Below are 25,654 nucleotides of genomic sequence, written 5' to 3'. Positions count from 1 at the left end.
TTCCATGTGAGAACTCTAGAATATAATTTGGCAACATCAGTCAGTAGGAACTTCAGAACAAACTGCCAGCAGAGTTTCTTCTCTAAAGAGAGGAGGCCCTGGTAATGGTGGAAAGCTCAGCAGTCCAACAAGAAAAGAGCTGAAATGGAGAGAGACTGTTCAAGAAATCCTACAACCTGTGGACTAGACCACAGTCTAATGCTTGCATTGTCTGGACTTAAGAATCAAATTCCTTTGAAAAATAAAATATACTGGAGTAAGAACTACATTCCATATATACTAACTGTGTGGTTGTAAGTCTAATATATAGCTAAATTCTCTGAAAAGGAGTGAAAGTTACAAATAAAATGGCGTGTATTTGCTAGTTGTCTTTTAGATACTATCAGTATTATGAGTTGATACTCTCAGACATGGAAGTGAGGATTGTTTTGCTATTATTTATTGTGAGGAGCCAATAGATAACTCTTCTCCCAAGAAGCTAGAGGGAAGTCTAAATATCATGTAAAGTACTTGTAGAAATAGAGTGATACACAAAGAAGAGGTGTTAAGAGCAGACACAGTATAACTTGAGTGGATGTTTTGTTTACAAATATAGGTGCTAAAATTACTGCTGCAAAACACAGAATTAAGGCCAGGCAGATTTGTGACTATAATCCCAGCACTTAAGAGGCTGAGGCTGGAGGATCATTTGAGCTTAAGAGTTTGAGACTAGCATAGGCAGCATGGACCCCCATCTCAAATAAATAGCGAAATATCAATAAGATTATTACTGTTAAATGTCTATAATTTCTCTACTAAAATTTTTAATGTAAATTTTAACATCTTTGAGTTTGAAGCATAGCTTTACAGAAAAAAGTTATTCCAAAAAAAGATCGATTCTAAACAATTCTTAAGAATTTCAAAGAGAATCTTTACATGTTTTCAGTAATTAAACTGTTAATATCTGTGATTTTCTTTTTGTAAAAGTGAAGAAATAAATTATGCCATTACAGTTTTAGCCTAAAAGAAAATAGCTTCAGGGCTGGAGAGATGACTCAGCCGTTAAAGGCTAGGCTTACAACCAAAAATATAAGGAAACAGCTTCAGTATAAATAAAGATGTGAATTAATAAAACCCCTAAAGAGTTTGAGTTGGAAATGACCAGAATAACTTCACAATATGTTTTCTCTAAACGGGGCTGGGAGGACAAGCCCAGTATGGTGGTACATGGCTTTAATGCCCACACTCAGGAGCTGGGTCACAGGGTAAATTTGAGAACACCTGTAGTGCTACAAAGTGACTCTTGTTTCAGTAGGAAAAGAGGAAGTCACACCCAAAGCAAACCACACATCTCTTCATTTCATCTGCATGGCCTCTAACTACTGTTTTGTACTAAAATAGCTCATTGGAAAATAGTTGATTCCAAATCTAGAAAAAGAAATGTATGTGTAAATAATGTAGGTAAACCTTCATGATTTTGTCATGCATGAAACCAAAATACAATCCCAGATGACTCTGAACCTAAATGTAGACTAAATGCATTGGCGTAGATGTTGGGGAAGTATGTCAAAGATATTAGAATGTCTAAGTCAGCAAATTTAAAGTGATTCTGTAAAAACCACATTAGCAATAGTGGGGGTTGCAGAGAAAAAAGTATTTTGTGTATATATGTGAGTGCCTGGATGTATGTATGTGCCCTGTGTGTGCCAGGTAGCCTCAGAGGGCATGAGATCCTATATTTCCAGTCCATCTTCTGAACCTTGGGTATAAGGGTTGTGTTGTAGATGTCCTGATTGGGTCTGTCACCTGGAGTTACAGGTACCTGTGAGCCTTTGTGTGGGTACTGGGAACAGCCCGGTCACCCTTAAGGAGTAGCAAGTGCTCTTAACCAAAGAGACATTTCTAATCTAAGCGTTTAGATCTGGGATCCCCAATTAAAGGAGAATGTACAGCATTCTTCTTCCACAAGAGGTCCTTTCAGGAAACGTTTTTTCTTGTTTAATATTAGTCAGGCTATTTCTGTACAACTTTTAAGACAATTCAACTTTCCAGAGAAAGAATTTCAGAGAAAAGGTAATAATTGTTTAAGATATATACTTAACGTAATTTTTTTCTGAACTACTAATCAAAGATGTTTTATAAATTTTGCCATCCTTTTTCTCTATACTCAGTTAACTATTTAAGACCAGGAATCCAAATAAAGCCTTTTGATTAATCTTTTATAAAAATATATTCCGTGTGTGTGTGTGTGTGTGTGTGTGTGTGTGTGTGTGTGTGTGTGTGTGTGTATTCCTTTTTTTTCTCTGTGTTCCACTAACAAAAATCAGCAAGAATCGTTGCAAGGGCTCCTTTCTTATTTAGCCACCATGGAACTGTCTTTGACTATTTCCTCTCTCCCCATATCTTTGGTTATTTTGAATAAAATTTTTAAGAATTTTATGCATGAATGCACTGTATTTCCATAGTTTCTACTTCCTTTCCAACTTCTTTAGTATTTCCCAATTCCCTTCCAACTTCATCACCTCATTTTTTATAATTGTATGTTACATACATAAACATATATACATACACACACACGTGTTTTGTGTGTGTGGCCTGTGTATACATACATGCTGAGTACATTTGGTGATGTTCATACATACATACATTTAGGACTGACCACTTGAGATTGGACAGCCTATACGAGGTCTCACCCTTCAGTAGCCGTTGCTTGACTGCTTGCCTTCATCTGGGTGTGGAGCCTTGTGCATTTTTCCCACCCTCTTTGACATGTCCACTGATATGCTCCTTATATACGTTTTGTAGAGTCATATTTTTGAGATTTTTATGGCTATAGCATTCTTCCTCACATTTCAGTACCTCAGAGTAAACATCCCAGTCCTCTGGTTCTAAAGATATTTCCACTCCATCTTCTGAAGTTGAGGTATAAGTGTTGTGTTATAGATGTGCTGATGGGTCTGTGCGTTCCTGATTCACTTACTCTACATTTTAACAAATCATAGATCTCTGTAGAAGCCTCCAGCTTCTGCAAAAAGAATCGTTTTTGATGAAGGGTAACAGCTACTCTAGAGTACAGTGAGAAGTTACTTTAGTTTAGAAGACTGACAGTAGTAATTTCTCCTCTGGGGAACATCCCCAGCTCTGGGTAGTTGTCTAGGCTTACAGTATCAGCCATGAGTTCACTCATACTGAGCAGGCCTTAAGTTCAGTCAGATGGCTGTTGTTATCCCAATGATATAAAATGTCATCATCACACCACTGGGGATATCTTGCCCAGCTGATCACTGTGTGCTTCACACATTTAGCAACTGGATAGAACTTTTGAATACTTTTCTCCCTGGGCAGCAGGCATAGCTCCTTCCCATAGTATGAGAGCTAATCTTCAAAGAGGATACTTTTAAGAATTCTTCCAAGCCCTGTGTCCGAAGTGTATGGTATCTTCATAGTGTCTAACCTTAAGTTCTGGGAGAAAGACAGTGACAACTATCCGTGTTGTTTTGAGGATCTGGCCTGACACTGGATATTTATATGTTAGATAGTCTTTTAAGGAACATTATCACTCAGTGTGACGTAATTCTACATAATTTATACATACAGCTTATATTTTGTATTAAGTTTTTAAAATAATGTTTCTGTCTGTTTGGGTTATTATTTATTATTATTACTATTATTATTATTATTATTTTGTAAGACAGGCAGTAGTGGCAATCAGAAGGCAGAGACATGTAGATCTCCGAGTTTGAGGCCAGGGTGGTCTACAGAGCAAGTTCTAAGACAGCTAGGACTACACAGAGGGAAAAAAAAAAAAACTTTGTGTATATCTTTGAATGCCTATATGTATGTATGTGTACTTTGTGTGCCTGTGAACCTTGTTTTGGGAACTGGGAACAGCCCAGATTACTCTACAAGAATAGCAAATGCTCTTAACCAAAGAGACATTTCCAATATAAGCGTTTAGATCTGGGATCCCCAAATAAAGCAGAATGTGCAGGCAGCACTTGCCTTTCCCAGTCTGATTCACCTCCCTTAGTGTAGTACACTAGTATAGTCTATCCATTTACCTACAGGTTTTGTTCTTCTTTATGACTGAATAGAACGTGTTATCCATCCATACACTGATGATATTCTAGACTGCTTCCAATCCTTAGCTATTGCGAGTAAAGCAGTCATGAACATAGTTGAGCAAGTGTCTCTCTTATAGGATAGCAAGTCCTTTGGACATACGCCCAGGAGTAGCATGGCTAGGTCATGTGTAGATCTGTTTTTAGCTTTTTAGGTACAGCTTCTCTACAACGAACTTCATAATGGCTACACCAGTTTGCAAAATGGTGAGTGAGAGTTCCCATTTCTCCATATTCTTAACAGCATTTGTTGTCCGTTATTTTCTTGATCTTAGCCTTCTAACTGGGCTAAAATGGAATCTCAAATAGTTTTAATTTTCATTTATCTGAATGCTAAGGATGTTGAATGCCTTTTAAATTTTTTGTTTTGAGAAATCTCTGTTCAGATTCATACCTAGTTTTTCGTTGACTTGTTTTCTTTATTTTATTTCTCTCAGGCTAGTAATTAGAAAAAGGCTTACTTTTACTTTAGTTCAATATAATACAGAACCTTTTTTTTTTTTCTGTTATCTTCATTGTTTGTTGTCAAACTAAATGACCCAACGACCTTGTTAATAACAGTTTTCCAAGTCCTTTAGAAATGTTAATCACATAGATTTGAGGTATGACTAGGGCATTAACGTCTTACTTATATGTATTTTGGGTGTTTGTTTTCATTGTATTTTTTAGGGAAATTAGTTTGTAGTTTTCTACAGAGTGAAATAAACATGGTTTTGTTATTAGAAACCTCCTCATATAGCATTGAGCAAGTTTCTCGGCGCCTCTCAATCACATCTGAAAGGTAACCCATTTCCTAAGCTAGTCTGATGTGTGTACTAGTGACTGTGATAATGCTTGGTCTAGAAGTGCATTAGATAGGGTAGATACCCTTATCCTCATACATGAAACTTCAAAGACTGGCCTTTGTCCACCTTAGTAAGGCTAAATTCTTATATCCTTATAGATGCCTCTCCTCCAGTCATATTATGTTACTAACTAGCCAAGTGTATCTTTGAGGCTTCTGTGTCTATATATTCATAATCATCTATCTTTAAATTTTTTCCATAACTGGTTCTTAGTAATTTTTCCCCATTAAAGCTGTGCAGTTAGCACAGCTTCCATGATCACTCTGACTTCCATCCTGTATTCTATTTCTTACTTACACATGCTCCACACTGCATTCACTGAAAAGCATTTATTATGACAAAAGGGGCATGTGCTGTATAGGACAAGCAACAGTACTTTATGGTGGCAGCATTTGTGAGGTAGAAGCAGAAAGATGAGGCATCTAGTGGTAACCTTGGCTACAGAGTAAGTTTGAAGGTGAGCCCATAATTCAGGAAACCCTTTCTCCAAATATAAGGTGTTCCCCCACCCCATTTTGATTTTTAAATTTAGTTTGTTTGTTTTTGAGAGTATGTTAGAATTACATTGTTTCCCTCTAAATTCTTTCATATGCTCCTCCACACTCCTTCAGATTCATGGCCTCCTTTTTTTCATCAGTTGTTACTGCATGTATATATGTACTTTTACATACTCACATATATAAATCTGGTGTGTGTGTGTTTCCAAATATAGCCTGTTGAGTATATACATATATTGCTTTTATGTAAGTTTGTGGGGCTGACCATTTGACACTGGAGAAACAATTTTTGTTCTCTTCCCTGGGTAGGGCCATCTCTTCTGCTCCCAGCTTTCCTCAGTTACCTGTAGGACTGAGGCTCCATGGGCTTTAACTCACGTTTGGGCAGTTACGCTGGTGAGACTTTACAGGTGGAGCTTCTGTTGTTCTGGGAGATACATTCTCACCTCAGAGTAGGTAGGGTTTCTTATAAGCAGGAACGAATGTGGGAGTTAGTAGTCTTTAAATGTGTGAACTCAAATGGTTTTTTTAATTAGTTTTTTAAAAATACTTTTATCTGGCCTGGTGGTGGTGGTACACACCTGTAATTCCAGCACTGGGGGGTGGGGAAGGATGCACAAGCAGATCTTTGGGTTGGTGGATAGCCTGGTCTACAGAGCTAGTTCCGGGACAGTTAAGGCTACACAGAGAAATCCTGTCTCGAGAAACATAAATAAATAAGTCAATAAATAAACAACTGGATGAATGAGTAAATAAATAACTTTGCCTTTTTAAATATATGTATTAGGGGCTTGGGTGTATGTACAAGGAGCCCAGCGGATTCCCTAGACCTGTAGTTGTGAGCCATCTCTCCATCCTCTTTTGAGCCTGTTACTATGTAGTGTTGTGGGAAATAAAAGATGCAAGGTCTAGGCATAGGGCTATGTGACTGTAATCCCCTTACTTGGGAAGCAGGAGGATCAGGAGTTCAAGGTCACTCTTGGCAACATAACAAGTTTAAAGCCAGCCTGGGCTACATGAGACCCTGCTTCTACAGCCCTACCTTCCCAAAATGGAGTGGGGACAGAGAGTAGGGAAAGGAGAGAAAACTTTGGTGGGAAGCACCCATGTACTCAGTAGATAATGTCTGTTTCTGTTATGATGATGGTTCTGTGGGTCTTGCCATATTCACCACTCAGTACTTAATACAGAATATAATATTGGCATCTCATGGATCTTGCTAATTAACTGCTAGGAAATGAATAAGTCCATGAATGAATGATAAATAGAGAAAACATTTGAAAAGTAATTTTAAAATTTATAATTGGATGCTATGTTTCTTATGTGAAGCCTGTGTATGATAATGTTCCATTAAAATTAAACATTTATAAAAGAGTAAACTTTAGGTTTCTTACATATTAGAGAGATACTGGCTCTGATATTTTAAAGTTTAAATTTTTACCTTCATAATAAAAGGCTAATGCACCTTTATTATAAAAAAGTCATGGTTCAGAAGACACGGTTCTCATAATCAGAATTCAGCAATTTATTCAATATGTGATTGCTTTATACAACAAACCTCTGATTTAGTAGTAACATTTTGAAATTTTTTTTAACAGCAACAGTTTATTGAATTGGATGACAATAGGCAGAGATTGTTACAGAAGTGCAAGGAACTTATGAAGAGAGCTAGGCAAGTATGTAACCTGAGTGCAGACCAAGCCGTTCCCCAAGAATTTCAGACAGTAAGTATAAAAATAAATAATGCTGCGTTTGACATAACACAGTATTTCCAGTTTAAGATGTCCTACTCTAGGCATAGTCACAGGACATGAAAACACAAAGTGGTATTTAAAACTCTGCCTTTTCCCATTCTTATACCATTGATAGTGTACATAAAGTAACTTTATATAGCTTTCTCTCAGATTTAGTCACCAGTCCTTGCTTAGTTTTAAAGTATGGGCATTATCTTGAAATGACAGCATTCATTTTCACAATTAAAGTCTTTCCCTCTTAACCGTCGTTGAGAGGGACTGTTGGAGTGTAAAACATTTGTGGAAACTAGTAAGTCGTTTGTGCTTCACAAACAGCAAGCAAGGGTGATACTGAGAAGAAAAAGGCAAGTGGTTTTAGGGGTCTTGTCTCTAAAGAGGGGTTTCCAGGTGCTGAGTCTTCCGAGATGATACCTTCTTTCAGTTCTACGCTGCTATGTCAGAGTCCGACTAAGCAATGCTACCTTCCAGTTCACACTCTGCATTCACTCTGTCCCTTCAGTTCACACTCTGCATTCACTCTGTCCCTTCAGTTCACACTGCATTCACTCTCTCCCTTCAGTTCATACTCTGCATTCACTCTGTCCCTTCAGTTCACACTCTGCATTCACTCTGTCCCTTCAGTTCACACTCTGCATTCACTTTGTCCCTTCAGTTCACACTGCATTCACTCTCTCCCTTAGTTCACACTCTGCATTCATTCTGTCTCTTGTGTTCCTAGGCTTTGTCCGACAGTGAAACCTTTCTGCATAGCTACTCAGAGTAATATCAAAATAGCTACAATGCATTTTTAAATAGTAGTATTGTGTACTTTTAAAATCTTGAATGTATCAACGTTCACAGATAATGAAATATCCACTAAGCATAGAAAAAGGCTAGTATAGTTTGTAGTTGTCATATCCTGGAAGGTTTTGTTTTATACTACCTGACACAGAAAACCACAGGGTACTCTGTTTGGGTACAGAGTAAGAATTCAACAGAAATTCATAAAACTAATTGAGAGGTTTGTTTCTAAAGATAATTGTAGAATGAATCTAAAATATGTTTTGTTTAATAAGATACTGGTGTGATGTGTATAAGTTCTAGTTTTTGTGTGCTGGGCATGGTGGCCGTTGTGGGTGGAGGCAGGATGATCCCAAATTCAATACCTACAAACAGAACTGAACTCTGGGGGTTGGGGATTTAGCTCAGTGGTAGAGCGCTTGCCTAGGAAGCGCAAGGCCCTGGGTTCGGTCCCCAGCTCCGAAAAAAAAAAAAAAAAAGAACTGAACTCTGTTTCAACCCTGCCTCCCCAAAAGTTACACTGCTTTTGAAAAAGTGAAATCAGGAAATAATACATTTATTATTAAAATGTGTTGATTGGCTGATATGACCAATTATTAAGTAGTACATTTGTGCTTTCCTCACTGAAACTTGAACTCTGGTTTGGAGGACAGACCAAGCAACATGAAACAGAGGATCAGGTCAGACAAAAGAGAAAAGGAAAATAAAGGTGATGGCTAACACGCACGGAGCAAAGATGGGCAGCTCCTTAGGGAATGTCTATCTGAAATGTTACTATTTTGATAAGTCCTGGGGGAAGAGAAGAATTCAGTCAAGTAGGGATGTATCCCAAGAAGAGAGGTACCTCACACAAGCCACCAAGATGCATGTGTATTTGCCATGTGTTAAAATTACTCTTGGGATTAAAATTACATTCCAGTCTGGTAGTGGTGGCACATGCCTTTAGTCCCAGAACTCAGGAGACAGAAGGAGATAGATTTCCAAGTTTGAGGCCAGTCTGGTCTATATAGTTTGTTCTAGGCAAGGCTACAACAGAAAAACAGTTTTGTTTTGTTTTGTTTTTAAAAACAAAACAAAAAACCACACACATAAATTAAATCCCAAGCAGAGAAGGTGGCATAGTTAATAGGACCTTATAGAATATACAAGGAGTTTGGACGCCTCCCCACCCCCTTTTAGTGTTCAGAGATTAGGCAGGTACTCCACCACTAATTTGTATTCCTTACCCTGGGCTCTGTTCTCTTTAAGATAGAATCCATTGGAGGATTTTAAACACAAGAATGCTGTTATTAAAATCATTTTGTAGATGACTGCTCTTAACTGCTCTATGAAGAATAGAACTTTCAGAAAAGAAGCAAGGAAACTCTATAGGGTTATTATTTTTGACCAGGGAAGAGATTAATGTAGTCGCACAAAGGGGTGGGAGAGGAGAGAATTTTACTTCAGTGATAGAAAGGGAGGAGAGAACTCCTAAATTTTTGCCTGAACAAATTGTCAAACTAATTATTGATGCGAAATTGGTTTGCTTACAGTAGTTGGGAAGGTGGATAAAGTAGAAATTATGTTTCAATATTATACATTTAGTATACCTGTTAGAGTCTGGAGAAGATACCAAGTAAGTGTTGAAACAAGCTCACACCTCAACAGACAAGTCAAGGATACTGCACACATACATATCATCATCATCATCATCATCATCATCATCATCTTTGCCTTTGCAAAGATTGGACTGAGTTCCAAAGGGATAAAAAAAAGATGCAAATCAAGGTAGCCAGTTAATATACAAAACTCATCAGAACCCTTTTTTGAGTTTCAGCCTCATTGCATACCTTTTACTATAGGGCTCTGCAGGTTATACTAGGCAAAACAGTGCACTGCATGCCTCTCCTTGTAGGAACGTGTCTGCCCTAGTGAGTCTCTGTGGCATAGATTCAGAAGATAGCCTTGATGAAATTCTGATTGAGTTGTAAGGATGCTTTTGTAGGTCTTCATAAGTACAGTATAAAGCTCTAACTTCTTGCTCTCTTTCAATGCCCCACATATTCTGGACCCATTCTACCAATTCAGCAAGTACCCACCATTCCAAATGGACACAGCTCCTCACCCCCCATGGTATGCAGTACTCATTCTTCTTTCCAAATTGTTATCTCCTATTTACGTTGCTTTTCCCTAGCCATTGCTTTGAGACCCAGAGATAAATTATAGGCCTTTGAACTCTTAATTCTCATGTAGCATGAACTGACACTTCATTATTTTCTATTCCAAAGCCAATATGATATGTACTGCTTATTTTAGACTCAACATCAATACATTGCCTTAAGGTACTATCCAACATGTATACATCTTTTAAAGTGTAAGCTTTTTAAAGGGAAAATGCCCTCTTTAAGATTCTTTTGTATTGCTGTGTGCTAGCATGCTATTAATCAGACAGTAGATACATAGCAAATTACTCTCTTTAACTGTTCTAATAAAATGTATCACTATTCCATTTTTAATGATTTTTTTTTCCTCTTTAGGCTTTTCAAGATCTCCCAAACACATTGGATGAAATCGATGCATTATTAACTGAAGAAAGATCAAGAGCGTCCTGCTTCACAGGACTGAATCCTTCGGTATGTCTCTTTCTGCTTCTATCCTACAGTTCTCATGCTTCTCTCTTCCCTAGTGCACACATGCGCACATACATGCCTATGTGCGCCTCTGTGTGCGTGCACACACACACAGAGTTCTTTCCAGTACTTGCCTCCCACACTGTACTGGAGCTCTGGGTAATAATAAGCTAGACAGCAGGAACAATGCCTTAAATGCCAGATTCTGAATCTATTAGAATTTTAAATAGAGTCTTCCTGAAGAACACAGTGTTCTGTGCCTTTTCTTTATAAAAAGAATAGTTGAGTTAACTTGAAATACAGCAGTGTATATTTTTTTCAAGGATTAAAAAGTAACACTTTCAATATTCAATAGCATAAATTAATTGCATACAAGTAATGCAGCTCAATGGCATTTTAGCTAATAGTTTAATTGATGCAAATTTTTATATAATTTTATCCTTTGATAAATTTTTCTTAAAAGAATTTTTTTTCAACCAGGTGGTTGAGGAGTACACAAAAAGAGAAATAGAAATACAGCAGTTAACTGAAGAACTAAAGGGGAAGAAAGTTGAATTAGATGAATACAGGGAAAACATTTCGCAGGTAATTTTTATCCTATTTCTTATGTGTTTACTGTTAATGGGATAAGTGTACAAATTATACAAAATAAATTTTATGCTCCTGAGACAAAAAGTCTCAGATTGACTCCGTTATAAAATTTGTTTTATATCAGAATGGATAGTACTGCTTTCAGCCTGTGGTTTTATTTTGTCTCTTACTTGTAGGTGAAAGAAAGGTGGCTGAACCCCTTAAAAGAGCTAGTAGAGAAAATCAATGAGAAGTTCAGCAACTTTTTTAGTTCCATGCAGTGTGCTGGTGAAGTTGATCTTCATACAGAAAATGAGGTAATTGTATTCGGGTGTATTTTATGACCAGTAATTTTATTTATGTACAAGGGGTACAAGTAAATTTGTTTACTTTGGAATAATATATATCAAAATTTTGCTTGCTGAAAAATTATGAAAAGAAGGAAAGAGACCCTCTATGGGCTTCTGACATTAGATTTGCTTGGTTTGGGGGTGGGGGTGATGTTATTGGAGTGGCTGCTGCCTTGCTGTTTTTCAGCCAGTATGTGGGAATGGTTATTCAGCTGTGTTGAAGGAATACAGTGCTTTATAAATCCACCACTGCTCAACTTAGGAGCCATAAACAAATTAGCAAAAACTGAAATACAGTGTGTATCAATGAGGTCAAGTGTGTTTTTTGTGTTGGGAGGTGTTTTCTAATTTCTTTAACTTGCAGTGTAGCCAAAGATGACTTTGAACTCGCCTGACCATCTTGCCTCTACCTCCCAAGTAAGATTATAAACTTCCATGCCATGCTTAATTTTCTTAGTCTCTTTTTTATCACAAATTTAAAAGATAATAGGTAATATGCTAATTCCTTGAACTTCAGTTTTATGCACTGCTATTTTGAATAAAACAAATTTTTCATTAAGGAAGATTGTGTAAAGAAGGACTGGGGATGTAATGAAATGATCATGTATGCTTAGCTACATGAGCCCCTGTGTTCAGTTCCCAGCACTGTAAGCAGGCGAGGGAAGGAGAAGAAATACCTGAATTTCTCGGCAAGTAATTGGGAAAGTGAACTAAGTGGGGGAGGAGTATAAGTGACAAAAGGCTAGCCATCCTTTGATTAAAAGGTTTTGCTGGTACACTAAGGTCATTTATTCTTATTTGCATGTATCAAAATGTTTCAAGGTGAAATTTCTTTTAAATAAAAGTGAAGTTATTAAGAATATTTTAGTGTCTTTAAAAGTTTTGATTCTTTTTTTTCTATTTTTAGCAAATGTTCACGTTTTCAACAAAATAGCACCATTTTCTCCTTTGAGGAGTTTTGTCTCACAAGCTTCCCTCTGCTTCATGTGAAGCATATGTGTAGAACACCATTTTATTATAAGTCCTAGGTTTGAGGTGTTAGACCCTTCTGTAGTTTTCCATACAGTCCTTGCCTTACCATAACTAAGAAATGTACGGAAGATACTTCATTTCTGATTTGCTTCTTCTCCAAAATTTATCTTGTTTAATCCCTTCAGGTCATCTTTTTGGTTTTGGTTTTCTGTTTTGTTTTTTGAGACAGGGTTTCTCTGTGTAGCCCTGACCATCCTAGAACTCACTTTGTAGACCAGGCTGCCCTGAAATTTATGAAAACCCATCTGCTTCTGCCTCCCAAGTGCTGGGCTTAAAGGCACTCATCACAACCACCCCCCAGCTGTTTAATCTTATAAATAGCCTGGGAAGCAGTAACTTAAATCTACCCTACTCAAAAAACAAACTGAAACTGATGCTAAATTCACTGAAGGTCACATTGCTATCAGGTGGCAAAAAAATCAGACTCCTTATCTAATCCCAGACAGAGCCAAGCTCTTAGATAAATTTGATTACTGGGAATATCATCTTGCTCAAAGTACCAACAGGACGTTTATCAATAGCTTGACTGTGTGGGGTATAAATGTGGTCAGATAAACTAGGAGAGGCCTGTGTCACAGAAATCCCATCCATTCTGTCTTTTGCATGGTGCTCCTCCCTCTCTCGTACTCTTCTCAGTAGTCTGGTTTCAGCGTGCTGCTATAGAAAACTTCTCTTGCCTTTGTCCCCGTTCTGTTCTGCCCTCCTCAGTAGTGAGTTAAGAACTGAGTTCTTTAACCAGAGCCTTCAGTGAGATGGAAGAAACTAGAATGAGGCACTAAAAAGGACCGTCGATGGTAATGAAGAAATACATTTTAAAAGTAGCTTGGAAATGAAAACTGTTACAGATTATTCCAGTAATGTCATTTGTTTACTTGGGATTTGAAGGGGGAAGGTGAACAGATTAAAAGTACTATTTCTAAAATTTTTAAGGCGTTACCTGTGTCCTTTTATATTTATGTGTGAAGCAGTTTGTGGTTCATTAAAGGGAGCTCTTGCTTTCTTAGGTGTCGGGAATTGGAACACAGTGCCTCCTTATAATAAGTAGCAGGGTCCAAACTTGGCAGGACAAGCTTTGAGCAAGTGTCTTGTGCTGTTTGACCAAGTGTTGTTGAAAATAATGCAGCCAAAACTGCAACCAAGCCCGGCCCGCTGCAGCTCTCTGCTCCCAAACCCCGTGGGAGAGAGACCTCACCACCTGATCAGGTGGGCACTCCTGAGGCTGCAGAGCGGAGGAGACCACCAACACTGCCCACCCCTGCCCACATCCCTGGCCCAAGAGGCAACTGTATAAGGCCTCTGGGTTCCCGTAGGGGAGGGCCCAGGAGCGGCAGGACCCCTGCGCCTGAGACACCGCCGGAACCTAAAAGAAACAGACCGGATAAACAGTTCTCTGCACCCAAATCCCGTGGGAGGGAGAGCTAAACCTTCAGAGAGGCGGACACGCCTGGGAAACCAGAAGAGACTGCACTCTGTGCACATCCAGACGCCAGAGGAAAACACCAAACGCCATCTGGAACCCTGGTGCACGGAGGCTCCCGGAAAGAGCGGCGCAGATCTTCCCAGTTGCTGCCGCCGCGGAGAGGACTTAGGCAGTACCCCACGAGCAAACTTGAGCCTTGGAACCGCAGGTAGGACCAACTTTTCCCCTGCAAGAAACCTGCCTGGAGAACTCAGGACACACAGAGGCAAAATTCCTCTAGGACCGGGCACTTCCTGTGTTTACCGGAAGTCCCACACCCGCGGATCCCGGCCTGCAGCAGCTCTCTGCTCCCAAACCCCGTGGGAGAGAGACCCAACCGCCTGGTCAGGTGGGCACTCCTGAGGCTGCAGAGCGGAGGAGACCACCAACACTGCCCACCCCTGCCCACATCCCTGGCCCAAGAGTCAACTGTATAAGGCCTCTGGGTTCCCGTAGGGGAGGGCCCAGGAGCGGCAGGATCCCTGCGCCTGAGACACCGCCGGAACCTGAAGGAAACAGACCGGATAAACAGTTCTCTGCACCCAAATCCCGTGGGAGGGAGAGCTAAACCTTCAGAGAGGCAGACACGCCTGGGAAACCAGAAGAGACTGCACTCTGTGCACATCCAGACGCCAGAGGAAAACACCAAACGTCATCTGGAACCCTGGTGCACGGAGGCTCCCGGAAAGAGCGGCGCAGATCTTCCCAGTTGCTACCGCCGCGGAGAGGACTTGGGCAGTACCCCACGAGCAAACTTGAGCCTTGGAACCACAGGTAGGACCAACTTTTCCCCTGCAAGAAACCTGCCTGGTGAACTCAAGACACAGGCCCACAGGAACAGCTGAAGACCTGTAGAGAGGAAAAACTACACGCCCGAAAGCAGAACACTCTGTCCCCATAACTGGCTGAAAGAAAACAGGAAAACAGGTCTACAGCACTCCTGACACACAGGCTTATAGGACAGTCTAGCCACGGTCAGAAATGGCAGAACAAAGTAACACTAGAGATAATCTGATGGCGAGAGGCAAGCGCAGGAACCCAAGCAACAGAAACCAAGACTACATGGCATCATCGGAGCCCAATTCTCCCACCAAAGCAAACACGGAATATCCAAACACACCAGAAAAGCAAGATCTAGTTTCAAAATCATATTTGATCATGATGCTGGAGGACTTCAAGAAAGACATAAAGAACTCCCTTAGAGAACAAGTAGAAGCCTACAGAGAGGAATCGCAAAAATCCCTGAAAGAATTCCAGGAAAACACAATCAAACAGTTGAAGGAATTAAAAATGGAAATAGAAGCAATCAAGAAAGAACACATGGAAACAACCCTGGACATAGAAAATCAAAAGAAAAGACAAGGAGCTGTAGATACAAGCTTCACCAACAGAATACAAGAGATGGAAGAGAGAATCTCAGGAGCAGAAGATTCCATAGAAATCATTGACTCAACTGTCAAAGATAATGTAAAGCGGAAAAAGCTACTGGTCCAAAACACACAGGAAATCCAGGACTCAATGAGAAGATCAAACCTAAGGATAATAGGTATAGAAGAGAGTGAAGACTCCCAGCTCAAAGGACCAGTAAATTTCTTCAACAAAATCATAGAAGAAAACTTCCCTAACCTAAAAAAAGAGATACCCATAGGCATACAAGAAGCCTACAGAACTCCAAATAGATTGGACCAGAAAAGAAACACCTCCCGTCACATAATTGTCAAAACACCAAACGCACAAAATAAAGAAAGAATATTAAAAGCAGTAAGGGAAAAAGGTCAAGTAACATATAAAGGCAGACCTATCAGAATCACACCAGACTTTTCGCCAGAAACTATGAAGGCCAGAAGATCCTGGACAGATGTCATACAGACCCTAAGAGAACACAAATGCCAGCCCAGGTTACTGTATCCTGCAAAACTCTCAATTAACATAGATGGAGAAACCAAGATATTCCATGACAAAACCAAATTTACACAATATCTTTCTACAAATCCAGCACTACAAAGGATAATAAAGGGTAAAGCCCAACATAAGGAGGCAAGCTATACCCTAGAAGAAGCAAGAAACTAATCGTCTTGGCAACAAAACAAAGAGAATGAAAGCACACAAACATAACCTCACATCCAAATATGAATATAACAGGAAGCAATAATCACTATTCCTTAATATCTCTCAACATCAATGGCCTCAACTCCCCAATAAAAAGACATAGATTAACAAACTGGATACGCAATGAGGACCCTGCAGTCTGCTGCCTACAGGAAACACACCTCAGAGACAAAGACAGACACTACCTCAGAGTGAAAGGCTGGAAAACAACTTTCCAAGCAAATGGTCAGAAGAAGCAAGCTGGAGTAGCCATTCTAATATCAAATAAAATCAATTTTCAATTAAAAGTCATCAAAAAAGATAAGGAAGGACACTTCATATTCATCAAAGGAAAAATCCACCAAGATGAACTCTCAATCCTCATCTTCGATTGGTTTATATACAAGTGTGCAATTTCTAGGCTTGAAAGTAAAATGATGCTATCTGGTGCTGGATAGAGGAGCCTTATTTTTTATTATGGCAGCTTGCTATTTTTGTAACATGGTGATTTGGTTGAACACAATAAAGTACAGTAGTAACTGATCTCCCCTTCTTCCTGGATGAGTGAGGAGATGATTAAATGTTGATGTCAGCATCCATGAGCATATTCAGATGAGCTTCTGCTTCTGTTGAAAAGGATGCTGTGTTTGATTGTGGTCCGAAGCTTTGAAGCACTACTTGGCATCTCCTTCCTTGGAGGTCTCACTGTTTAAACATAACAGATTTGATAGCTTGTTGGTAAGGTGAGGTCCAGCTTGTCTCCACTAGGTCATCTTCATGTGAATCCGGTGGTTATACGGTTTTGTTCTAGGGATATTTCATTTTTTTAATAACGGTTTTAGCTGACATTCATGGAGAGAATGAATCCTTAGAACTGTGCCACTAGTGAAAGGAAATCCTGTCTAGAGTATGTTTCTTTACAAAGCTGTGTCACACCATCCTTTGGGCCCTCTGCTGGAAAAGTAGAATCAAGTCTCAAATAATGCCTTTTAAATTGTATCCTCTAGTATTATAGATGTAGGACAGTACTGTATCATACCTCTGTGGATGTAAAATAGCTTGTACCTGCTTTATGATACGTAGTAGTGACAGTGCTTTATCAGAACTGTTTTTAATGATGTTGCTCAGAATGTTTTCTTTCCAGATGATGATTGAGAAGCTAATTTAAAAAAAAAATGGTGCCAGGTACCACAAGAGTAACAGAACTGTGCTGTTTTCTTGGGTTTTGTTTTTTTACTTTTTTTTTTTTTCTTAATGGAGTGTGCTGGATGTCTCTACAGTTTTGTTCAGATGACTGCAGAACCTGGAAAAGCTGTTGCTGCTGTTGATGCATAACACACTGCTATTATTGGTCTTTTTATATAAATATAAATATATATATACAGATATATAATTTGAATTGTTTGAAACTTTACCTGTGCTGTCAACTTTGGAAAAAAGTATCCCCGTTTACTGTGTTGAGTTGGCACTGTACAGAAATTAACAGCCATATTGGTCTAGAAATGTTGAACTTAAGTTTTTTCCATTTGTACAGGGGTATCACACTGTATTAAATATGTAAGGTCTTATCTACGTGGGTTTGATTACAAAAACTAATAAAGTATTCTCTAAATTAAAAAAAAAAAAAACTGCAACCAAAGGTGGCAGCGCACTTCAGAAACGACTGAAGGAACAGTATTGCGGGCAGCGATAGTAGCCGTGAGATAGGAGTCTAAAGGAGAGGGTGGGAAGATTCAGCCACTTAGTGTGATATTAGTACAAAGTGCTTCTCCCGGAATATGGGGACACCACATCAGTTATAAATGGCATCACTTAGAGGTGGTGACATTCTTATAAAGAATGTGGTCTGGAATCACTGTTGAAGTGGCGTCCCATGAACTGGCCCATTCCACTGACATTTTGTTTCATCCATATGTAATTGCCACACCTTTTTTATAGTGAATAAATAAAACACTTTTTGCTGCTCTTAGGCCTCTGCTATGAATATATGCTATGTACATAGAATTTCAAAGATTTAATATGAAAAATGTAAAATATTCATTGATAACATTTTTATTGTGATGTTAAAATGACATTTTAAAAAATAAAATACACAATTGAGGCTAATTTTACCTGTTTTCTTTTTATGTTTTAAAACAATAACTGTTGAATTACCTGTTTCTTATACTGTCTCTTGATTAGACTCTTATCTTAGACCATTTAACTAGTTAACTTTTAACTATTGTTAGATACTTCACTCTTACTCATAAATTCATTGAATCTGAATGACCTAAAATGGCTAAGAGAAGTAAATAAAACTTAGAGTGGTCTCAGAGTTGGCAAAAGTTATAGAGCACCAAATACAATCTTTTTTTATGTTAATATAAACATTTGTGTGTGCGCGGGCACTCACGTAGGCACTTGGAGACTATTAAATTTTTTAGGTAGTAATTATTTAAATTTACTTTTATGATTGGTATATTTGATTTAATTTCAAATATTGAGTAAAGTTACCAAAGAAAGCACACATTTTTCAACTTTTTATGTTTTACAGGAAGATTATGATAAATATGGAATCCGGATTAGAGTAAAATTTCGCAGTAGTACTCAGCTGCATGAATTAACTCCTCATCATCAAAGTGGCGGTGAAAGAAGTGTTTCTACCATGCTGTACTTGATGGCACTTCAGGAGCTTAACAGATGTCCATTCAGAGTGGTTGATGAAATTAATCAGGTACAGTTAGTCTATTGTGGGAGAACTGCATCCTGTAATAGTTACAAGTGTAACGATTACTGTTTTTGTGGTTTTAGGGTATGGACCCAATTAATGAACGGAGGGTGTTTGAAATGGTTGTGAACACCGCCTGTAAAGAGAACACATCGCAGTACTTCTTCATCACACCGAAGGTGAGTAGATGCAGCACAGGAGCCGTGCACTCACACGTCCTCCTGCGTCCTGGGAGCAGAGTGGGGCTGAGAGGTGAACATGAACATGAAAACTCGAGAAGTAAGGCTCAAAGGCTTATGTAATGTTCACGTACGTAAGAGGGACAAGCCGAGTGATATACTTGATTGAAAATGGCTTCTGTCATCTAAGGAAGTGGTAGAGAAGGCACATCATCATGTTCCAGAACGCAGGCTTTCTTCTTGCTTCTGATACTCATTGCCCTTCTTAAAAAGCTCTTACTTTGCTCAGACACTATTAGGAACGCAAGCCCCAGAACTCTCCAGCCTTCTCCATCATGCCACATACTGCTCCCGTCCTGACTGCCCACTGCTACTGCCCTGGCCCTAAGTACCCAATGTCTGTGCAACAGACCAGCTTTACAACAGCATAGTAATCTTCATAGAGAATTTTCCATAATCTAGAGCTGTTGAAATGGGAATTTTCCTTTTGTTATAGTGCTGTGGGTAACATACTGAGTAAATGGATACTTAAATTTGTTTTGATTAGTAATTACACTTTTTTCCCTTTTAACTTAATCTTCTATCAGATCTGTGGGTTATATTTAGCTCTGCCCCTGTTCTATTTCTTACCAAACTCCTTGGTTTAGAAACCAAACCTCCCTAGCACATTTCAAACTACCAGTCTGTCACAGCACAGTGCTTAGCCACAGAAGTTTGAGAAGTGTTTGAGTGCACACTCTTCCACGGTGTGCCTGGGAAGTGTATAGTCCTGTTGACTTGGGATAGAGAGGATTTCCAGCCAGCTAGATAGTTCAGGTCAGTCACTGGGCCAGGCTTCAGACAGACTTATTCGGGGAGCTATCATAGTCTGACAAGTTGATGAATTTGAACATACATAAGGCTGAGAAACTTTGTTTCACCGTATATATAATTATATGGCACTTTGTTTCAATCCTTACAGCTTCTACAGAATCTGCCTTATTCTGAAAAGATGACGGTATTGTTTGTCTACAATGGTCCTCATATGCTGGAACCAAACCGATGGAATTTAAAGGCTTTTCAAAGGCGGCGGCGAAGGATCACATTTACTCAACCTTCTCAGTGAAAGGAAAGGGAGGGGCCTGCCGAGGTTTTCATTTAACTGTTTATACCTGTCGCTCAAGTGAATAAAAGTTAGCAGATTTATTGAAAGAGAAAGATTGGTTATTTTTGGAAGCCTGCTTTTAAAAACAAATAGGTTAATGAAGCGGAGACCATAGTGACTCTGGACCATTTCTAGTGAAAACTAAGTCTTCAGTTTTGGTGGACCTTGTCTCATTAGTCCTCTGTGAGCATTGTTGTGTGAAGCTTTGTGCTGCCTCAGGTGTGGTGGCACACATCTAGTCCAGCATTTAGGAGACGGAGGCAGAAAGATCATGAGTTTGAGTGGTTTCATGTGTCTTAACAGAAAAAGCTATTTCCGGTTGCAAATCAGAGGTACGGCAGAATGGGGTTTCATTCACAGAGCGTTTACAAACAATAGCCGCCCTGAGTGCTGATTGCAGAACATCCTGACTCTTAGTGCTTAAAGGTAACTCAGAATTAGAAATCCCATTTGCCTTCAGTATTGTATTTAGTTTTTAAAAACTAGTATGAGAATGTCTGCTTAGTAGATAGTGATTTATGGCAGATCTGTTCATTTCTTTGTGTTTAGAAGAAGGGTTCCCTTATTTTCATAGAAAATATGTTATCGTAGAAAATTGATGCTATAATTTTATTGTTATTTCAAAGAATTGGGAAGACATATACACGTGAGGCTTCAAAATGACAGGAGGACTTTGAGAGGTCACAAGGTAAAGATGATACAGAATGTGGCCCAAACATTGGCAGAGTGAAATCAGGTGACAGGAGTTAAAGTATAATTGTTGTGTGTGTTTGTCGGGGGTGGGTTCTTTGTTTGTTTGTTTAATTTAAAGTCAAATGTATTTTACATCTTAAATTTCTACAAAGGCATTTTTATAATTTTAGTAAGATTTTTCTTAAGATTTCATATATGAGATTTTACAATTTGTATTTGAAATTTCTCAGTGCTATGTAAAGAGTGAAGGCAAAGAATTGATTGGTTTCAAATCATAATATTTTTAGAATTTGTATGTCCTTCCTTCTACCCAGTATTTTAGAAAACTCTCATCTAAATTGTTTTCTTCCAGCTTGAAAATATTAATTGAAAACCATTTATTTTTCTCTGAGAATGCTAATTAACAATGCCAAACAAATTCTGTTTGTTTGTTTTTTTTTTAAACAAATCTTGAAAGAAAGTAGAAATGTCTTTGAATAGTGGACTGAACTGTATCCTTGCTGGTACTGACAAAATTATTTTTGTGACTAGCTAGCCTGAATAAAGTTTGGGCTTTGTATATTATTGTAATAGCCAATGAGATTTGCATTCTTATTAGGTCAAAAAATAGTGAAACATGAGTTTATGTCTGCTCACTTAGACATTTTCTCTTTTAGAAGTTGTATTTCTTTTTAACACTTGTAAAAGAACCCTTCCCTCTTAAACTACATCTCATACATGTAGTATAAAGATATTTTTAATAACATTTTTATCAGCATGAACAAGTCAAAAAATTAAAAACTAGGTAGGATAGTAGTGAAGGGTGTTTCTAAACATTTGTGTCGTTGCTTGGATTTCTGACATAATTAATATCTTCACTGATATATGCTTAATATAGTTTGGTTTTATCATGTCAATGTGAAACAAAAACAAACCGTACTTAAAACTCAACATCAGCAATCCCATTTCAGTTTACATATGTCAAAAATGATTCTATATCATGCTTATAAACTTTCAGAGAGCAAAATTAATGTTCGTTTTATATTGACTTTGGGCTGGGAAGGATAAATTATGTATCATTTATTATATTAAAAATAGTCATACTATAATGTCATTTTCTGCAACTGTTGATTTTTAAGATTATATTATAATTGTAAAAATTCCAAGTAAAAGCTTGATTTGATAAATAAAATATTTAAAACCTGACAGTTACAAATATTTGTAATGACGAAATGTTTACATTGATTTGCCCAAGGTCAGTCTCTGTTAGAAGGTTTCTCATTTTCAAAAAAAGGTTGTTTTGTTTTTTGTAAGGTTTATTTATTTTATGTGAGTCGGTTTTTTCTGCATGTATGTATTATACCCGGTGCTTGTTAAGGCCAGAAGAGAGCATCAGATCCCCTAGGAGTAGAGGTAAAGGTAGTCGTGAGCTGCTGTATTGAGTGTTGGGTATAGAAGCTGGGTCCTGTGGAAGAGCAGCCAGGAGGTTTAACCACTGAGCCATCTCTCCAGTCCCAAAAAGAGATTTCTTGCTGCTTTCCCATAGCCTTGGACATAAGTCTATAGCACAGGAGGGGCATCACTTCACTCTGGTTTGTGTAAATGTAATTGATTAAAACTATGTTGTAAATGCTACTTCATTGGTAATAAATAATATATTTTCCCATTGGTATAGGTTATTTAAGATGAGAGTATTTTAATACTTTAAATTTTCTTAAAAGTCTTTTTTTTTATCTCTCTTTTTTTTTTTTTTTTAAAGATTTATTCATTTATTATATATAAGTACACTGTAGTTGTCTTCAGATACACCAGAAGAGGGCACCGGATCTCTTTACAGATGGTTGTGAGCCACCATGTGGTTGCTGGGAATTGAACTCATGACCTCTGGAAGAGCAGTCGGGTGCTCTTAACCGCTGAGCCATCTCTCCAGCCCAAAAGTCATTTTTTATTTTCAGGATTACAAAAAAATCAATGTCTATTGGAATGTTTACTATTTATGATGCAGTGTTTAACAGCCTATTTGTGTTCCAAAGATTAAAAACTTAGTCTTTTGTCCATTTGCAGTGTAATTAGAATCTAATAGCAGTAAACATGGGAAAGCTTGAAAGCATCCAAAGAAGCCATGGTGGAAGGCAAGTATAACTGTTTTTGTTGAAACTGACTTTTATAAAACCATGCACAGTCGCCAAGTCATCTTACCATTTCTTACATTGGCTTATTACTCAAAGCAACCTTTTAAAATGTATCCTGAATCAGACATACTTTACCACTTTCATATAAATTATTCAACTGTTTCCACACTAGCAAGATGAGAACATATTTAATTCACAATTTTTAGACGAGAACCAGGCTGTGAGGGAACCTAGCGTCATAGTTGATACCTTATTAATCTTTACTGTTTTCCTTACTTTAAATCGTTAGTGCTATGAAGTACTATGTCTGAACTCAAAGCAAAATTAGCATAAAGCTTTTTCTGTTATTAGTGTTAATTATTCACAGGATGCAGATAGTGATGGACTTTACATTATAGGTACAAGTATTTCATATACCATATTATTCTCATGAAATCTGAATATGAGTCAGATGAACCTAACTTATTTATACTAGTTTGCCTCGTTACTTCATAACCAGCCATATATTTTAGGAAGGTACATTGTTATACTTGTGTATACTTAGGAAGTTTGACTGTTGACAGTTTGAGCTGCTTTTTATTCCTAGTGGAACAATGGAAGGTATGAATTTATTTTCATTTCTCTCCTCCTTCCTTTATTGTGGCAGATGAACATAATGCAGATTTTACCATTTTAAAGTGCACAGTTTGGTGGGATGAAATATCTACAGTGCAGTCACCATCCCTCTGTACTAGCCGTTCACTGTAATCCTAACATGACATGTCTCTATTCAGACTGACTTTCCATTTTCCTCTTTACCCCAGCCAGTGGTAAACTCTTCCCTTTTGTTTAATTTCCAGTGTAGTATGCAGCGTTACTGGTTTCATTTTTGTATTTTCACACATGTATATATGTGACGGAATTTTGTTCCTGGCCATTCTCTCTTTGCTGCTGTTCTTTATCCCCCCGCCCCTTCCCTTCTTCCCCTGTGCCATTTTCTGTTTTCAAGTCATGTTTTCTCCAGCACCATTCTTTCCCTGCCTCCTTTAAGGTCTCATATTCCCCTGCCTAGTTTATGACCTACACGCACATTTATGTCCACACATAAATATTTAACTATGTTCAGCATATGAGTGGAAACATGAAGTATTTTGAGTTTCTACTTATTTTGCTTAATGGGTAGTCTTCAAGGTTTCAAAAGCCCAGGCCAGGCCCAGTGTCTCAGTTCTGGTCTGTCTGGTCTGTCTCTTTCACCCTCCCTCCCCCGTATCCCCTGCCTGGTGCCTATGGATCAGGATGTAAAGATCTCAGCTACTAACCGACAGCATGTCTGTCTGCTTCCTGCCTTGTGAAACTGCTCTGATTGACTAAGCATCTCTCCATCACCTCTGTTTATAGCTCCAGCTGGCCTGCAACTCACAGATAAGTTTGCCTCTCCCAAGTGCAGGAGCTAAAGGTGTTGACCTTATTGAGCTCTTCTAATTTGGGTTTTCTCAGAATGGCTATGCAAATTTGTAGTGGGCTTTGAGTTTGCTTGATAGGTTGACTTTGATATTTGATTCTCCATCTTTAGGTGTCTCTGCTGTGATTATATATACTTTGTAAATAGTAGATAATTTCATCTTGATTCTTGTGTTTTACTTTGTTTTCAGTGTTTATTTTTATTTATGATCATGTCCATGTGCCAACATGCACAGGCCCACAGAAGCCAGAAGGTATTGGATCCCCTAGAACTGGGACTTGTAAGCTACCTTGAATGGGTACTGGCAACCAAACTTGAGTCCTCCACTAGAACACTATACACTCTTAACCTCTAAGCCATCTTTCTTACACCCTACATCTTTTAATTCAATATGCTGATCTGTGACTTTAATGATGAGTGAGGCCATTTGCATTGAGAGTTACTTCTGAAAGGGATTTGGTAATTTCTGTGGTCTTGTTGATTGTTTTCTGTTTTAGGTTAAATTGTTGTTTGTTCTTTTCTTCTTGTCTCTGAAAGGAGTTTGTGTTAAACATGATGAATTTCTTCTCATTTCTTTTTGGGTTGTCTTTTTTTCTCTTATGAAATATATGCATGTTTATGGTTTTAGGATTGAAACTTTATTCTTGTTCTGTGTTCGTTTTAACTTCAGTATTTATTTTAGTGCTGGCTTCTTTGTTGTGAGTAGTCTTAGTTTTCTTAGTTTGTGTCTCTCTTGAAATATTATCTTTTGCTGGGTATAGCAACCTTGGTTTGATGTTTGTCTTTTCAGGTGCTTTGGAAAATCCTTTACAGCCTCTCTTCTCTCTTCTCTCTTCTCTCTCTTCTCTCTTCTCTCTCTCTCTCTCTCTCTCTCTCTCTCTCTCTCTCTCTCTCTCTCTCTCTCGGTGGTGGTAATGGTGTTTTAATTATTTTTTAAAGTAGTTTATACCTGTTACATATGTGGTTTTGGTTTTAGTTTTTCAAGATAAGGTTTCTCTTTGTATCCCTTGCAATCCTTGAGTTTAATCTGTAGACCAGACTGACTCTGAACACCTTCTGTATGCTGGGATTAAAGACCTTGCAAAATAAGATTTCTTACTGGTACCTAGTACTCACTGATTACACTAGGACTGTTGTGGGCCTGTTAAAGGCCTATTGGCCAGACAGACTCAGGACTGCTTGTCTCTATCTCAGATTATGAGCATATTCTTCCATACCTGCCATTTTACATAGGTGCTAAGGATTGAATTGAGGTCCTTATAACTGTGGCAAACACTTTACCTACTGAGCTGTCT

General features: G+C 38.3%; 2 protein-coding genes across 5 annotated transcripts in view; one reads left to right on the top strand and one right to left on the bottom strand.

Moving 5' to 3' along the window:
• The window catches only part of Smc5 (structural maintenance of chromosomes 5), a 69,784-nt gene extending 47,039 nt beyond the window's left edge, over window positions 1–22,745 (top strand). Inside the window, exons 17-24 of one of the 4 annotated variants that reach the window (NM_001106357.2) lie at window positions 7,041–7,166; window positions 10,044–10,088; window positions 10,493–10,588; window positions 11,066–11,170; window positions 11,353–11,472; window positions 18,618–18,797; window positions 18,875–18,970; window positions 19,932–22,745. In NM_001106357.2, the coding sequence (NP_001099827.1) occupies window positions 7,041–7,166; window positions 10,044–10,088; window positions 10,493–10,588; window positions 11,066–11,170; window positions 11,353–11,472; window positions 18,618–18,797; window positions 18,875–18,970; window positions 19,932–20,075 (912 nt within the window). In that variant the 3' untranslated portion in view covers window positions 20,076–22,745. Of the gene's footprint in view, window positions 1–7,040; window positions 7,167–10,017; window positions 10,089–10,492; window positions 10,589–11,065; window positions 11,171–11,352; window positions 11,473–18,617; window positions 18,798–18,874; window positions 18,971–19,931 lie in introns of those variants that run through there. The other 3 variants (XM_006231183.4, XM_006231184.4, XM_063287099.1) reach the window with 3 other exon arrangements.
• Window positions 1–25,654, bottom strand: part of LOC120100003 (40S ribosomal protein S12-like) — a 673,396-nt gene that overhangs the window by 458,255 nt on the left and 189,487 nt on the right. The window lies entirely within an intron of this gene.

This window comes from Rattus norvegicus, chromosome 1 (assembly GCF_036323735.1).
Source record: "Rattus norvegicus strain BN/NHsdMcwi chromosome 1, GRCr8, whole genome shotgun sequence".
Classification (NCBI taxonomy): domain Eukaryota; kingdom Metazoa; phylum Chordata; class Mammalia; order Rodentia; family Muridae; genus Rattus; species Rattus norvegicus.
The sequence above is the reverse complement of the archived record's forward strand: the minus strand, read 5'-3'. Positions and strand labels throughout refer to the sequence as shown.